The following is an 18,225-nucleotide window of genomic DNA, read 5'->3' on the forward strand; positions in this document are numbered from 1 at the left end:
TTTATATTTTACTATATAGTTTAATAGTAAGAAAAAAGTCCACCTTTGAGGTGTAATATATAACTGTGGTCCAAAATGAATGATGGTGGCTTGGCCTGCTCTATGCCCCATTGTGACGGAGCACTTTTTAATCACACTGAGAAAAATTATCTGTTCTTTCACAGATGGGGAGAAAGTTGTGGCCTGTCTCAATCAAGCATTTTTGACAGTTAAACATGAGTTTTCACTTAGATTTGTCACCATGTAGCTTTGTTTGAAATTGGCCATTTTTGACTCTATACTGCCGTTTCTACGTATAAAGTTTTATTGCATTATATCTGGGTTACAGCAATATGTAAAGACTAATTATTTGGAGTGGCCATATTTGCATGTGTCTGTCCCCGGAAGGGTGGACTGTGATTTTATTGGATGTCTGCAGCTATTACCTTGAAGGATAAATTTTCATTTTTCATCTATTCTTCCCCATCTAGACTGTATCAGGATTAACTGTAATTCCAGTAAGTGCCTATTCAAAATTTTTAAAATGTTATTCCTCCATTATAAAATTATGCAAACTAGATGAAAAGATTGTGTACAGTTTACAAGCATTTGATAACTCAGTACTGAAATGCTATATTTATTACACGGGTGTACAAAGTCATCATATTTTCTCTACTGTAAATTGAATATTTTCTCTTGCACATGCACTTAAACCTCAAAAATAAGTAAAAAATTAAGGACACTAAAGGTTTTAAATAGAGGGGGAAATAGTGCAAGGTTTGTTATAGCCTTAGCTATATAGTACATAACTATCCTACTGAATTAATCAAGCTGGATTCTTTTATTGACAATAGCCAAGGGGTATTGAACAAGAATTCATTATTTTCCACAACCTGTTCTACAGTCTTTTTCCCATTGTTCCTTGGCCTTTCACCTCTAATCTATGGTGAGACTCTCTGAACATAATTGTCCTTACTACAACAATTCATATTCCATAATCCTCCCAAGCAATTAACCATATTTACTTGTTGCTTCCTGCACAATTAGTTTTGCTAAACACTTGTTTTATGGATATGTAATATATGGGTAGTATTAAGTTAAGGACATTAATGTGTCTGACAAAAACTACATTTGTATGATGATTTTTTACACTCTAATCATGTAAGAACCCTTACATTGAACAATTTTAATCTGTGCTATGCATGTTAATGAAACAGAGGGAAATATTTGCCAGATGAATGGACTAAATTTTATCCTTTCTGATATTATTTGGATTAAGAGGATATATTCCGAAAGGGGATAAAGGACTGTGATTTTATTTTGAGTCAGAGGAGCTCCTGAATGGTGTCAACACAATTATCTATAGTAAGTATCGTAGATTTTAGTTGCTTTATTTTTTTCTCCCAGGTTTTGGTGTCCAGAATTGGTCCTACACAAATATTAAAAGCCAAATAAAAACTATTTAAACATAGCCACCAATAGTACTAAACTCTCCATAATTCATTAGATTAATTACCCATAATATTTTTCTAGTCCATGAAGAAAAATAGGAAGGTACATTTCCTTCTATATAATATGCAATAATATGCAATGCAGATAGATCCTGCACTAAACAAGCAGCATGAGAACAGAAGTAATGCTTCATTTGTAAAGAAGTTAAACAGAAATCATATTATAAACCAGTATGTTCTTTAGGTAAGTATTACATTCTAAAATGTATTCAGACTTAAAATCTTAACACATTTTAAAACTGTATTTTAAATTAATGTAAAACAAATGTGTCTGCTTGTAGGACAAAGTGGCTTCTTCATAAGAATAGTGTTTCCTAAGGTTCCAGTTCAAGGAGAAAGTATGTCCATTTGTCTGTTCCAAATGTGGTCAAAGGCTGGGTATGTCTTTTTCTTGAATACAGGTCTTTAGATCTAAATCAAGTAGCTATTTGGCACAAATGCAATGACCTTATTTGCTGTTGGCAAATGCATTTTTTCTCTGAATGGTAATGCAGATTTCCTTGATTTCCTATAGAATTTCACAAAATCCCTCCCAAAAGCGATTTAATAACTTTGAAGAAATCTGGAATTATTAATCCATAATATATAATTTGTTTCACTTTGTGTCAACTTTGGACAAGATCAGGTGTCATAAAAATTAAGTAAAATGAGTGGTGCACATAAATGCCATCTCAGTGTTGGATCAAGAAAGAAGCTACTAAAGTAGAGCAGGTAATCTAATTAGAGTGCCTGTGGGCTTGAAATGAGCAGTGATGTGGTCAATGGCAAGGATCCCAATACAGTGATTATTATGCCATTATTAATCCTTCTTGTCCTCAGACTGGAGAAAAGCCTGTAGAGAGTCTTTGGGTTAAGTTCAGAGGTGAGAGCAACAAGGATGGTGTTTTGCTGGACGTCTGCTGTAAAACCACCAGACCAAGAGGATGAGGTAGACGAGGTTTTCTTCGAACAACTAACACAAGTTTCCAGATCACAGGCCCTGGTTCTCACGGGAGACTTCAATCACCTTGACATCTGCTGGAAGAGCAATATAACAGTGCACAGACAATCCAGGAAGTTTTTGGAGAGCGTTGGGGACAACTTTCTTGTGCAAGTGCTGGGGGAACCAACTACGAGCCATGCGCCTCTTGGCCTGCTGCTCACAAACAAGGAAGAATTGGTAGGGGAAGTAGGAGTGGGTGGCAACCTAGACAGCAGTGACCATGAGATGGTCGAGTTCAAGATCCTGACAAAATAAAGAAAGGAGAGCAGCAGAATACAGACCCTGAACTTCAGAAAAGCAGACTTTAACTCCTTCAGGGAACTGATGAGCAGGATCCCCTGGGAGGCTAATATAAGGTAGAAAGGAGTCCAGAAGAGCTGGCTGTATTTTAAAGAAGGCTTATTGAGGGTGCAGGAATAAACCATCCCGATGTGCAGAAAGAATAGCCAATATGTCAGGCAACCCGCTTGGCTTAACAGTAAAATCTTCAGTGAGCTTAAACACAAAAAAGGAAGTTTACAAGAAGTGGAAACTTGGACAGATTACTAGGGAGGAGTATAAAAATATTGCTCAAGCATGCAAGGATGTAATTAGGAAGGCCAAAGCACAATTGGAGTTGCAATTAGCAAGGGATCTGAAGGGTAACAAGAAGGGTTTCTTCAGGTATGTTAGCAACAAGAAGATCAGGGAAAGTGTGGGTCCCTTACTGAATGGGGGAGGCAACCTAGTGAGAGATGATTTGGGAAAAGCTGAAGTACTCAATTTTTTTTTGCCTTGGTCTTCACAGACGAGGTCAGCTCCCAGACTGCTGCACTGGGCAACACAGTATGGGGAGGAGGTGAGCAGCCCTCAGAGGTGAAAGAACAGCTTAAGGACTATTTAGAAAAGCTGGACATGCACAAGTCCCTGGGGCTGGATGCAATGCATCTGAGGGTGCTGAGGGAGTTGGCTGATGTGATTGCAGAGCGATTGGCCATTATCTTTGAAAACCTGTGGCGATCGGGGGAAATCCTGGATGACTGGAAAAAGGCAAATATAGTGCCCATCTTTTAAAAAGGGAAGTAGGAGAACCCGGGGAACTACAGACCAGTCAGCACTCACCTCAGTCCCCAGAAAAATCATGCAGCAGGCACTGAAGGTACATTTTGAAGCACTTGAAGGAGAGGAAGGTGATGAGGAACAGTCAATATGGATTCACCAAAGGCAAGTCATGCCTGACCAACCCAATTGCCTTCTATGATGAGATAACTGGTTCTATGAATATAGGGAAACCGGTGGTCATGATATATCTAGACTTTAGCAAACCTTTTGATACAGTGTCCCCACAGTATTCTGCACAGCAAGTTAAAGAAGTCTGGGTTGGATGAATGGACTATAAGGTGGATAGAAAATTGGGTAGATCGTTGGGCTTAATGCGTAGTGATCAACAACCCGATGTCTAGCTAGCAGCCGGTATCAAGAAGAATGCCCCAGGGGTTGGTCCTGTGGTGGGTCTTGTTCAACATCTTCATTAATGATCTGCATGATGGTTTTTACAGCATAGTTGCGGCCCTGTCCGCCTCTCCCCAAGAGAACAAACACAGTCAGAGAAAAGGGGAATCTTTGTTTCAATTTTAAAAAGTTCTAGCCTTCCCATTGGCTCTTTGGGCCAGGTGCCCACTCACTTCCTTTTATCTATACATAGCAGTGAGAGTTTTTAACCCTGGAAATGCTGCATGAACACCTGTTCTTGTGGCATGTTCACTGGTAAGGCATCCTGCAAATCCTGGGAAAACCAAGGAATCATACAAGATTATCAATAAACAGCAGGGTATTCTTTGGTCCTATTCACCCCAGCATGGCCACTAGGGTGATCGCAGGCTAAGTTCAAGAGCTTTTCCCTGTACTTAGTTGGAATTACCAACTGTCTCTGAGGATGCCAGTCCTCCTTGTGCCCACCAGAAATGATTTCCTTGTATAAGAGTCCTCTTTCTATAACAAACCTGGACCTATTAGAAGAGCTGAGAGGTGGTGGGTCATTCTGTGCTGCTGTCCAAGCTCCCTTGAGGCTTTCATCTGCTTCTTGCTCTGCCTGGAACTGCTCTGATGCTGGAGACATTAGTTCCTTGCTGGATTGTGGACTGGGGCTTGGTCCCACTGGAAGCGATGCAGGTGATGGGGGTGTCTCCGTTGACAGTGAACCAATCTCCGCTGGTGCACTATATTGTATTTCAGTTTCCAGTTGAGCTTCTTGCACTGGTTTAGCTGTTGCTGCACGTGCAGACTCTGTGGTGCCCTGTGGTGCTGGCACCCCTGACTCTGGTGGGGTTGCAAGCATGGGCTCTGGTGCTGACTGCTCCAGGACACAGACTGGGTCCTTGTAGGAGACTCAGGAATGGAGTTAGGTGTGGAGGCCTGTGTAGCCTGGCTGCGGGTGACCATCCCCACCCATTTTGTTAGCCTCACATGGTTGGCTAAGTCTTCTCCCAGCAGCATGGGAAAGAGATAATCGTCATAGACTGCAAAAGTCCATATTCCTGACCAGCCCTTGTACTGGACAGGCAAGTTGGCTGTAGGCAAGTTAAAAGAGTTGGCCTTAAAGAGTTGCACTGTCACTTGGGCCTCTGGGTCGATGAATTTGGGGTCCACCAGGGATTGGTGGATAGCTGACACCTGTGCTCCAGTGTCTGTCCACGCAGTAATCTTCCTCCCGCCCACACTCACAGTTTCCCTTCACTCTGGGGGTATTTGTGAGGCATCTAGGCCTGAAGGCTCTCGGTGGGATCCCGGGGTGATGAATTGCAGTCAGCTGGTGCTCTTGGTGCAGTTGGCCTTCACATGCCCCAGCTCATTACATTTAAAGCATCGCCCAGCTGACTGTGGGCTGGGGCGAGGTGGGTGGTTGGAGAGTAGGGTGGTGAGATGAGAGGGCCTCTAGGGTCTCCCTGGCTGTGTGGAGGGCTCCTCCTTTTGAGGTGGGCCCTTGGACTGACTCCAATGGTGGGGTGTTGTATCGGGTTGCCCCTTCTGGTATCCCCATCAACTGCTACTGGCTTTCTCCTTCTCTACCACCGCCACCCATTTGGCTCCAATCTTCCCCACTTTGATTACAGTTTTGGGCTTCCCATCTAGGATGTACCTTTCTATTTGCTCAGGATCATCCTCTAAAAACTGCTCCATTTGTATTAGGAGAGACAGATCTTCCAGAGACTTAACATTTCCTCCTGATATCCAGGCATCCCATTTTTTACAATGTGGTAGGTGTGTCGGGAAAATGCTTAGCCATTTCCAGCTCTAAGCGCTTCAGTTCTTTTTCCGCTTCTAAACACTTTGCCTCTCTCCTCTCCTCTGCCTTCAAGGGCTTCTCCTTCATTTCTGCCTCCAAGAGCTTCTTCTCCACTTCCAAGCACTTCATCTGTAGGAAGAAATTCCTATCTTCCACAGTTAGCACTCAGTCTGGGTTAAGGGAACCTCCACCATCTTGGCACCTCGATCTCGGGTTGGGGAGGGCTGACCTTTCCCTCTGGGAAAATCTCCAGTCCTCCATCCCCTCACTGCATTTCTGTCATGGAGCTGGATGTCTGGGCTTGATCTGGATCTGTCTTCTCCATGGCATGCTGCTTTGGGAAGACTGGTTGCTCTAGGGTTTCGGTGCCCAACTGCAACCTCATGCACAGAGCTGACCTACTCTAGCCTAGCTATTTCATTGCCATGAAGCTAGAAAAAAAATAAACTCCTTGTTGGACTCCCTGGCTTTGCAGGCAGAAAAGAAAAGAAAAGAAAAAAACCTCCCTGGCTTTGCAGGCTGCTGAAAGGAAAATTGTGTCCTTTTAAAATCCTGTGGTCTGTGCTTCTGGTTCAAAATGATCCCACACTGTGCCACCATGTCAAGGCTAATTCCCCAATCTGGCACTTTGAGTGCAGAAGGTGGGGGCCTGCAAGGACTCTAAAAATTAATACTGGCCACTTCAGGCTTGTATTAAACTCCCAAGGTTACAGCTTCTCTCTGACCTTGGATTGGTAGATGCTGCCACCACCCAAGTGCAGAACCCAGAAAAGCACACTTGGGAATTCCTGCTTGTGGGGTACCCTCAAGCCCTTTCACACATCCCTCCGGGCAAGAGCTGAGAAAGAGAAAAAAAAAGGAAATCAGCTTTTGCCACCAGCTAATTAAACAACATGTGCACAAACCTCTTAAAACACAATAATCCAATTCTGTTCTAAAAAAGGTATATTTTATTAATAAAAGAAAGAAAGAAAGAAAGAAAGAATACATATGGGAATTCAGGCTATTGCTAGATTTTAAAGGAACAACTACAAGGATTAAGCACCGAGAATAGCTTTCTTGAGACCCCGTTTAAAGATTACAAGGAAAAGAAAAGCACCTGAGGTTAGGACAGAGGAGTCCACAAGCCATAAAGAAATAAAATGAGATAAAATGAATTGCATCTTCCTAGACATTTCCTGATCTACTTACATATCTGGGGTTTCAAATGAGTAGTTTCTAGGTATGATAGCAAGGATTTTTCATGCCTGGCCTCAAGCTTCTTATAGCATAGTTGCTGCCCTGTCCACCTCTCCCTGGAAGAACAAACACAGACAGACAAGAGTGGAGTCTTTGTTTCAATTTTAAAAAGTTCTAGCCTTCCCATTGGCTCTTTTGGCCAAGTGCCCACTCACTTCCTTTTACCTATGCATAGCAGTGAGACTTTTTAACCCTTTACAGGTAGAACAATTAGAGAATAGCTACTAAGAGGGATTGTATAGCTGACTGGCTGGGTGTCCATAAAAGGGAGCAACCCCTCCCCCCCCCTTCATTTATCATAGCACTACTCATGTGTAAGTAGTACATGGTATTGACTGGAAATGCGGCATGAACACCTGTTCTTGTGGCATGTTCACTGGTAAGGCATCCTGCAAATCCTGGGAAAACCAAGGAATCATACAAGATTATCAATAAACAGCAGGGTATTTAAACAGGTGATTGATCAAACAATGATGTTCAAATGCAATCCATTTTCAGCCTGCATTACAGGGTTCAAGTAGTGGGGAAATTTAAATAAAAACCATACAGCTATTTGAAATCTACAGCTTGTTGTAATGCATTTAGTTGAGGCATTAAGAGGCATCCATCTGTGCTCTTGTAGATGTAGCAAAATCTACTTTCACGATGAAAATGGCTAATCAATATCCATGTACTAGCCTTTTATTATCTGCTGACAAGACTGACTAGAATATAATCTATCTGTTCTTTTTCCATCCTGGACAATGGAAAAACAATAAAACACAATGGGCTGGATCCTCAGCTAGTGTAAATTGGCACAGTCAATACAGCAGCATCAAGTTGTATCAGATGTTTTTGATCTGTGGTAAAAAGCATGTAAAGGAGCATTACATTACAGCTAGTGCAGCAAAAATCAGCATGGCATATGTGGAGTTTTTTCTGTTGCAGAAACATTATCATGAAACAGCACTCTCCACCCAAGCAGACTCATGAAACCAGCATCCACTGCTATATAGAAGAGAGAGCGGGCATTGGATCCCAGCTGTCTCCTTCATCATCATCCACCAGCAGTTGAATGAGAACATCATGGGAAGGTGGAAAAAGGAAACTGATATACAAAAGCAAAATGAAATAAGAGAGCATCTTGGATATTCCAGACCCATAGAGCTTAATTTGGGCTTTGTCACAAGTCTTGAATTTCGAGTGCACTGATGCAGGTGCAGACATGAAAACACATAATCTGATCCCCAATTCCCCACTTTCTCCAAGGGTGGTAGAGGTGCCTGTACTATGACATGCAGATTGCCTCCCCTGCTGCACCAGCTCAGCAACCCTGTCTGGCATTCTTGTGGTGGGGAGGCACAACCAAGGCCTGACCGCCTGTACAAGAAGAGGAAGAGGGAGCTTCCCAACTCTGCTCCCCTGCTACAACCTGCTGCCACTACTACTGCCTGGGATACAGATAGTGAGCACAGGGAGTTAAGCAGTCACTTTATACTCCCTTATTTCCCTATGCAGGTGCACGGCAAGGGTCATAATTGGGCTTGTAATGAGTAGAGGGAGGGAAAAGGAGAGCCAGTTCTCCATGTCAGTATGTGCAGGGGGAAAAGAAGGCTTACGTTTTAAACGTTATTTTTCCCCTATTATCCAGGTTTTATCTTGTCCTTTGGGTTTGGGGTTTTTTTATAAAGAAATTTTGTTACATGAAGAATGTGCAGTTTATTTTTAGAATCTGCCTCACCCCCATGGAATCTCACCATCATTTAAGGTGTTGAAGCTCTTCAGAGAGAATTCAAAATACAATGCCATTAAAATAGCATTGAAATATATATTTTTTAAAAATCAGTAAAATATTGTAAAAAATCATAAATAGTTGAAGCAGCCTTTCCCAGGTGCTGACAACAAATAAAACTTACAGATGTCTGTGGAATTGTCTGAGGACGATGAGCAGGACTCTAACTGGGCTGGCTTTCAGGGTCTCACTAAGCCATTCCTTTACCAATAAATAAATAAGCCACCTTCTGCTCCAGAAGCTCATCTTTCTTTTAAAGAGACAACTACGTCTCTAGGCCATATTTCCCACAAGATATCCTGAAAAACATTAAATGAATATAATTTTGCCTAAAGATAAATGTCAACATCGTTAACTATTTTGCTGCTGACAGGGTGGATTTGATTTAAATTGATTTAAATCACTAGTCAGGAAGACTCGATTTAATCATGGATTTCTACGTAAAAGTGCATTCTTGTTGGTTGTTATAACCTTAATACATATTCTTCACAACTCATAGATAGATGTAGGTTTCATTTTTAGAATGCACACACTATACATTTTAAGTGATTTATTTTGAAAACTTTTCAGGTTAGTTTTACAGCTATATCAGAAAATGAATGATTGAAGCAGATATTTATGAAGTCATTAGGAGGTGAACTATCTCCAGTTCAACAGGTTAATCATTAACACTTGGAGGATTTTCTTGCCATGCTGTATTAGGCAGAGAACATCGCCAGACAGACATTTACATTGTTTTATTTAACTAAAACAACAGGTTATGTATTCTGGATTTTTTTTCTTCAACAGCGAACATATAATATTTTAACAAAACAAGCATATGCATTTTTGAAATTAGTTAAACATTCAAGTTTTTTAAAATCAGGTTTATTTTTGTTAAAGTTGTTTTTAACCAAAATGGTTAAATGAAATACACCTCTACCCCAATAAAACGTGACCGGATATAACACGAATTCGGATATAACGCGGTAAAGCAGTGCTCCGGGGGGGAAAGGGGAGCTGCGCACTCCGGTCATCTTCACCTTCATTTTCCTGTTTGTTCATAATCTGGAAAAGAAAAAACAAGCTTTCCTGCTTTTCCAGGTCTCAAATGATTTCATAATTTGGAATGAATTAGTCCAAAGGAAGACAATATTCTTTCTACACCAGCAGAAGAAGCTACTGCTGTTAAAAGTGGTATTATCACTTCAACAGTCTCTGAATCCAAGTATTTAAGTGATTTCCACTATTTCACTGGTGTGACTTTCTTCAAAACATCATCAGCAAACATATATTTCTTGAAGGGTTCTTATTCCCAAATTGGGTCTCTTTTATCGTCTACTGCTATTATAGGTTTTCCCTTCTAGTGAGAGAATGGTATGGTAGATCTCAAATCAATGAAGGCGGCACTCAGAAAGACCTCAAGACTTCTGGAATATGCTGCTCAAACAGTTTCACTTTTGTTTCTACTGCCTGTCCCTCCCTTCTCATATTTATCTCCAGACTTTTTCTCCTTATCCAGACCTATTCGCCCCCAACAATCTTCTATTCATTGAACTTTTTGAAACTTTGCACTTTTAGAGAGAGGTAAGGGATGGACTCTGTGTACACAACTTTGCAGAGGGACAATAGAGTTGGGGTCTGTGATTTCTCATCTCTATATATTATTTATTTATTTATTTATTTAAAAAACATTTTTGCTGTTAACAAGCATGTTATCTCTGGAAACAGAAATCCACAGTTTGAGAACTGCATCTCTGATGGTATCTTCTAGACTGAGCACTGAGTCCCATTGGGTAGATAGAAAGATTAACCTAAATAATCTATACAGAAGCCCCTGGAGCCCCATAAAATTGGGTCCTTAATCCATGAAATATTGGAACTTATTTACAAAACTTAAATATTACATGAATATATTGTCTCATACTATATAATTAGAATTTATAATCCCTATTCCTTGATGAGATATATTTGAGCTATAATGTATCTTAATTAAAAATATTTTTAGGTAGTTTTTTTCCTCAAAAAGCATTTTACTAAAAAAGTATGATTTAAATTTTAAAAAATCTGATTTTTTAATTTGTTTTATTTTAAAAATTATTGATTTTTATCCACCATGGCTGCTGACAAAAGCCTATTAGCAAGGGACAATTATGATATGAAGATATGCACAGTCAATTGAGACTGTCAGTACCACTTTCAACCCCTCATACTTGGTCTGGCCTGTAAAGCCAACAAGACAGAGAGAAAGAGTGAAGCCCAGAGGAGCATCTGAGCCCTATAGAAGAAGAACCAGTCCTGCAGAGCCCAGGGGAGCATCTGACCCTCGGTGATGGTGAGCCAAGCCTGAGGAGCCTGAAAAGAGGGCCTCTGAGCCCATGAAGAGGAAGCCAAGCCTGAGGAGCCCAGCAGAGACTATGGGTATGTCTTAGCACCATCAATTGTGAGCCAGGACCCAAGTAATACAGTATTCCCCAGCAGAACACTCATGATGGTATTTGCACAATCTACTGTGAGTGGTGGCATATTATGGCATTTCAAATGGGTAGAATTTGGTTTGTGGGTGGAGCCTGGAAAGGAATCACTTATTATTTTCTTTCCTCCATTGGGACCTCTGAGGATGAGTTCCTCACATTAATGGTTGATACAACATGTGCAAGAAAAGATTGATCAGATGCTGACCTAAAGTATCAGAATGGAAACCTTAAAAGGTGAGTTAACCTATGTGGATGACACTCAGTGAAGTGGAATTGCATGTAGCCAGTTGCCTTCCGAGTTACAGCTTTAAACACAACTGGTCCAAGGCTCTTGAAATCAATTTGCTCCCTCTCAGCCTACTCCTGCTCCTGCTCCCCACGGGAGTGCCAGCAGTCACTATGGTGCACCAAGCCAGACACCTAACCTCTTTTCTCCTCCTTTTCCTCCTTCCTTATTTCATCATCCTCATCCCTTGTCTGCTGCACTTTTTATTTCATTTCCCACCTACCACCTTGGAATGAGCATAAAGTCCTCTAGTTATCCTGATAGTGTGGCTTACATGTTGTATACCTTTACCTGCTACCTTTGGTCTGTTTTTTTTCATCTATTTAGATTGTAAACTTTGGATTGGAGCAGGGATTGTCCCTTATTGTGTGTTTGTACAGTGCCTGGCCAAATGGAGTTGTGATCCCAATTGAGGTCTCTGTGAATAACCAATTGTATAATAATAATATGCCTGTGGCTTTTCAGCCCAAGATGCTGCATTCTGCACTAGCAACAAGCAGTGACTGATTCCTATTGAAAACACTACTTAGAGTGAGTTACAGCAATAAACCTCATTGTTATGAAGTTGAGAATAAATCATGGAACAGTGAGGGTTTAAATATATAGCTCTTTCAATACCTTTTAAAGCACACAGAGGAAAGTAGCCATCCCAATTATTAAGTGTCCAAACCACCAGGTGTTAGCCAGATGCATGTTTTTAACATTAGTACAGAAATATTTGTCTCCTCAGTAACTGCCTGTACATTAACTTAGGAGCACTAGTGGACTCCCATTTTGATATTTTGTTGTCAGCTAGTGAACCCCACGAAGCCTTGCAACATTGTTTCATGAGGCCAGATTCTTATGGCATATTAGTTATGTTGTGACACCTTACTCTACAAGCAATCCCACTGAAGTAAAGGTATCAGAATCTGATCCATAATGTGCACTGTTTGTGGAGTGATCATTGATGGCAGTACACACCAGCTGACTCTGTGTCTGCTCTAGAAGGGTAAGTCTCTTCCATGAAAACATCCATGCTTACATTTTCTATAATTAAAAATTTTGCATAGCTCATATCCATATTTACAGTGTCAGACATATGATAGTTTAAAAAAAGTAGCTAGGAACTAGTATATTTTTTTTTCAGATTACACTTTTTTATAATCAGTGGAAACATGGATAAGCAAGATTTTAATGTACAGTGAATCTTAATTTTTCCAACATTTTGTTCGTTCGTTCGTTCTTCCTCAGTCAGCATTTTGAAAAGTCAGATGACTAAGTCAGGTTTCAGCACTGTTTGGTGGTCATCACTTTTTTTTTTCATGTTACAAAGCTGATCTATCATAATTTTTGGGAACTAAACAACAATACTCTCATCAATATCACAACCATTGACTACATTAAATACTATTACTTTCCAGAGAAGAATACATTGAATAAAAAACTACAGAAATGTTAAAATTGTGTAGATAACCATGCAAAAGTCAGGAAATGCATGAAGATGGGACAGTCAGTCTTACCTCTCACCCTTATACCTAGGAATTCCAATATGGTATTTAATTATGGGATCAGATATTAGTTCTCCGATAGTGTAACAGTCTATAATATTGTGTGAATGGTGATTCTGATGTGTACTGTGTACTTCCAACATGCCATGTGGATGGTACTTTTGTATCTATATCCATCACACAACTACAAGGTGGCCAAGTGGTTAAATTTTTATTTCAGGTGTCTGTATTGTAAATGTAGTCCATTGGGAACCAGCAATGTTCAGTGGTCTTCACTTCCCATATTATGGCTCTTTTAGGTTAATAAAGTGGGCTGTAATTATAGTGGCACATTTCCTCCTCCCTCACGTCATCAACCTCATCTTCCAGCCTTCCTCTGCCCCCTGCCATTTAACACCTACAATTCAAAACAAAACTTCAGATGAAATTAAGAAGCCATAAACTCATCATCACCCTGCCAGTGAAGAGTCATTGTAAAACCTTGTCATCAGAGTCTATGAAAATATGGACTGTACACATGGATGGTAACAGAGATGTCAAAAGCCAATGTTTCAATGAATTTAAAAAAAAAAAGCCCACAACAATACTAACCACAACACTTATTTCTGATTTTTTATTAGAGTGGTCAAATAATTAATAACAAAACACCTATTTCATTAATTTTGCTGATTGTCATGAGCAGTTTGTGATAGTCTCAGATTTCTTTTTCAAAACTCTTTGACAAATGCTTCCCAAGAACAATTTTTGATTTGTACCTTTTTCACAAGGAAATCACTGTGAACTTTTGGAATTCAAAACTGAGCTTAGTTTTAGATACATTGGTCACATGGTATCGTTTCTAAGAAAAACACAGATCAAATAAGAGAACAGCAACAAATTATATATATATATATATGTATTTTCAGAATTCACCTTTAGCAAAATTCTCCAATAGTTGCTTTAAATTCTCTGTTTCCATTTATATTGCTCTTTGTAAACTAATTTGCTAGTATATTTGTGGGAAATACTTGATGCAAATGTGTTTAAAAACCTATATATTTTTTTAAATACTGCAATTTTTTTTTTCAAAATTGGCTGAAGTTACAAGAAAATTTTTGGATGACAGAAATCAAAAACTGTTTAACTTTTTTTAAAAAAGAAAATAAATCTGGCAAAAGAGTTACTAATTTTTTTACCATGATTCAGAAAAGCATTTAAGTATGTGCTTTAAGTTAAACATATGTTCAATATTTTTTCGAATAGGAATGCTTTCCTGAATCCTATCCCCAGAATAGCCATCCTACCGCAGATATACATTGCTGTTCTAAGAAGTACATGACAGGTTTGCAGTAATGCATCTGTCCCAACATAGATTTGTGCATAAGTTATAATTGACATGTTTATTTTTTTAAATTAAATACTGTGGTATGTTGTGCTAACTTGCTCTTTGAAAGGTAAACTTTCTGCCCACTTAGATATAATAAAAGAGAGGAGAAAATAATGAGAGGTATGGTGTTAGTGGAATTTGCATGTTAAAGCTGGCAAACACAACTGATGAGCATTGTAGGAGATCTGCAAATACATTAAGGGTATGGCTACGGACTTGACAGTTGCAGCGCTGGGAGTTACAGCGCTGGTCGTACAGCTGTGTAGGGAAAGCGCTAGTGTGTGGCCACGCTCACAGCTACCAGCGCTGCAGTGTGGCCACATTTGCAGCATTTGCAGCGCTGTTGGGAGTGATGCATTATGGGCAGCTATCCCAGCGTTCAAGTGGCAGCAACGTGCTTTTCAAAAGAGGGGGGTGGGATGCAGTGTGACAGGGACCAGAGGAGAGAGAGAGAGAGAGTGGATTTTTGAAGCCGACACTGTGTATCAGCTCCCTGCCTTGCAAAATCAGAAAATTTTCCCGACCCCTTACTCTTAATTGCAAACAGCCTGCAGACCAGATAAGCAGCTGCTCCAACGGACTCCCTTTCTCTGCCCCGCCCCCGCTGTTTCTCTCGTCAAGCAAACACTCTTCCCCGTGCTTGCCTCATTCACAGCAAGGTACTGGGTTTATCTCATTTGATTGTTCAGTCAGTTACAGATTGATCACGGCAAACAGGAGCTGTGTTTGTTTTTTAGATAAGCAGCTCTCGGAGCCCCGAGTTCACAACAAAACAAAGAGAGGCAGCATAACAAAACAAAGGGAGTAATTTAGTTAAAAGCATTCTGGGATATATCCTTATACCCTGGAGGCCAATAACAGCGCTGGTGTGTGGCCACACTTTACGACCAGCGCTGCAGCACCAGCGCTGCAATGCTTATACCCCAAGCAGACCCAGGTGTACGGCCAGCGCTGCAGCCAGGGAGTTGCAGCGCTGGATGTGCCCTGCAGGTGTGGACAGTTACTAATTGCAGCGCTGGAAAGCCTCCATCAGCACTGCAAATCTCAAGTGTAGCCATACACTAAGAAATTTTGCCAACTCTTCCTTCTCCTCTTGCTCACTCTCATTTATTGCATTTTTTTATGAGTAACATGCTTTTACATTAGAAAAGACTCCATTTGACTTCATGGGAGTTGGATCAGGACCCTAAACCCATAATTCTTTATATACAAGTATGATTGGTGTACCCAGCTGCCTGAAAAACTTAACTGCGATATCAAATCTTCATTCTGACTTGAAAAAAGAAAGAAAACATAAAGATGCTTCATGCAAACTCTGCTTGAATTCATTGGGCCTCAGTCTGAATTATCTTACACTGGTGTAAGTCAGGGGTAAATCCATTGTAATGAAATATTTTCCTCCTGTGGCCAACAGTGTGTCATGAGAATTTGGCATAATGAAAGTGCCATGTATTGAATTCTTGCAGAATCAGGCCCATATATAGGATGTTGGTAATAGTTTTCAATAAGCAGCAGTCAAAATTATGCAAGGCTCTGTTCTTGTTTGCATAAATGCAACCCCAGTGAAATTAATAGGATATTATGTCGGTGATTTTTTTCAAAGTCGCCTATGGCATTTGGATGGCTGGGTCTCATTAAAGTAATCTTATTGATTCCAAAGCCAGAAGGCTGTGTTATACAGAAGGTTTGACCTTCTGTATAACAAAAGGCATAGAACTAGGCAGCTTTCAAAATCTCAGACTATAAGTATGACTGATGGCAGAATTTGACCTTAAAAGTGTTGTACCTGTGGAAGATATTCCATAAGTATGTATTAGTTCCATATATGTGATTGTTTTCCCACCTCAAAAAGGTGGGTTATGCTAACACTGCTTTACTTCTTATGAAGCCAATCACCATTTCTTCAGTTTTCAGCTCTTGGATATGCTAAAATATTATTTCCCATTAATACTATGAAAATAAGGATGGCAACTCTTTTGCAGTGTACTTTCAGAAGATCTAATACTATTAAAACCGTTTTACCAATGTGTGTCACTGACAATTTCTTACACTGAAAAAACTTTTCTATATCTAGTACATTTTTCATTGGTGACTATTAAAATGCATGAAGCATCTATTATAACAATTCTAAATGCTCAGCTACTTATTACCGGAACATCATAACTATTTCCTAATTATCTCTTCTTGACAATTGCCTTAATAAATCATATTCAGGTAGTTGTTAAAATTTCCATTCAAGCATAGTTCTTTTTGCTTGACATGTTGAGAGGCTAACGTATTATCCCTTGCCGCTGATTTCTAGTCTTCTGTCCATCAGGCAAGTTACTTCAAAGAGGCAATACACATTTGACTTGACACATAAAGAGGTTTCCTAACACTTGGCATTCCAAGGTCCAGTCGCTATGATAAGTGTGCAGAGGGATAAATGCTTTCTCCACCAGTGGTATTTGGTCTAGGCAGTACTGAAGGAACAAGATACAAGATGAAGAACAGGACATGGAATCAAAAAAATGTTATTAAAAATTAAGGGGGCAGGGTGTATTTAGCTCAATTTTGTTTCCTTCTTATTAAGACTTTTATTTTTTATGCATTGTAAAGATTACAGTTTTACCTCTGGCAATGAAACACACATACACACACACATATATATATACATAAAGTGACATTCGGTACTATTCAATCACTTATATTTATGCAGTTGCTTTTTGTATATGCACCTTAAAAACAATGTCACAATAATAGCAAAATCTGTTTGGAAAGGAAAGATAAAATAGGTAAATCAACTATTCCAGATTAAACCAGATGCCATAAGGTGTTTGTGTATTTGATCTGTGGAGACAATGGATGATATAGATGAGAGACAGAGTATATGTACTATAGACCAAAGTATTTGTCTTACCAAAATTATAAAAATACAGCTATGAATGTATATGCTAGTTACCTGGTTGAATCATAGAATATCAGGGTTGGAAGGGCCTGCAGGAGGTCATCTAGTCCAACCCCCTGCTCAAAGCAGGACCAATCCCCAACTAAATCATCCCAGCCAGGGCTTTGTCAAGCCTGACCTTAAAAACCTCTAAGGAAGAAAATTCCACCACCTCCCTAGGTAAACCAATCCAGTGATTCACCACCCTCCTAATGAAAAAAGTTTTTCCTAATATCCAACCTAGACCTCCCCCACTGCAACTTGAGACCATTACTCCTTGTTCTATCATCTTCTATCACTGAGAACAGTCAAGATCCATCCTCTTTGGAATCCCCTTTCCGGTAGTTGAAAGCAGCTATCAAATTCCCCCTCATTCTTCTCTTCTGCAGACTAAACAATCCCAGTTCCCTCAGCCTCTCCTCATAAGTCATGTGCTCCAGGCCCCTAATCATTTTTGTTGCCCTCAGCTGGACTCTTTTCAATTTTTCCACATCCTTCTTGTAATGTGGGGCCCAAAACTGGACACATCTCCAGATGAGGCCTTACCAATGTCGAATAGAGGGGCATGATCACATCCCTCGATCTGCTGGCAATGCTCCTACTAATACAGCCCAATATGCTGTTGGCCTTCTTGGCAACAAGGGCACACTGCTGACTAAAAGACAGCTTCTCATCCACTGTAATCCCCAGGTCCTTTTCTGTAGAACTGTCACTTAGCCAGTGGGTCCTCAGCCTGTAGTGCTGCATGGGATTCTTCTGTCCTAAGTGCAGGACTCTGCACTTGTCCTTGTAGAGCCTCAACAGATTTCTTTTGGCCCAATCCTTTAATTTGTCTAGGTCCCTCTGGATCCTATCCCTACTCTCCAGTGTATCTGCCACACCTCCCAGTTTAGTGTCATCTGAAAACTTGCTGAGGGTGCAGTCCACACCATCCTCTAGATCATTAATGAAGAT

The 18,225-nt window shown here is 40.2% G+C and overlaps 1 protein-coding gene across 8 annotated transcripts in view; it reads left to right on the forward strand.

The window, feature by feature from the left end:
- The window catches only part of NRXN1 (neurexin 1), a 1,323,847-nt gene that overhangs the window by 627,865 nt on the left and 677,757 nt on the right, over positions 1-18,225 (forward strand). For all 8 annotated transcript variants that reach the window (XM_045010133.1, XM_045010135.1, XM_045010134.1 and 5 more), the window contains one exon: positions 471-497. In XM_045010133.1, the coding sequence (XP_044866068.1) occupies positions 471-497 (27 nt within the window). The remainder of the gene's footprint in view (positions 1-470; positions 498-18,225) is intronic.

This window comes from Mauremys mutica, chromosome 3, assembly GCF_020497125.1.
Source record: "Mauremys mutica isolate MM-2020 ecotype Southern chromosome 3, ASM2049712v1, whole genome shotgun sequence".
NCBI lineage: Eukaryota > Metazoa > Chordata > Testudines > Geoemydidae > Mauremys > Mauremys mutica.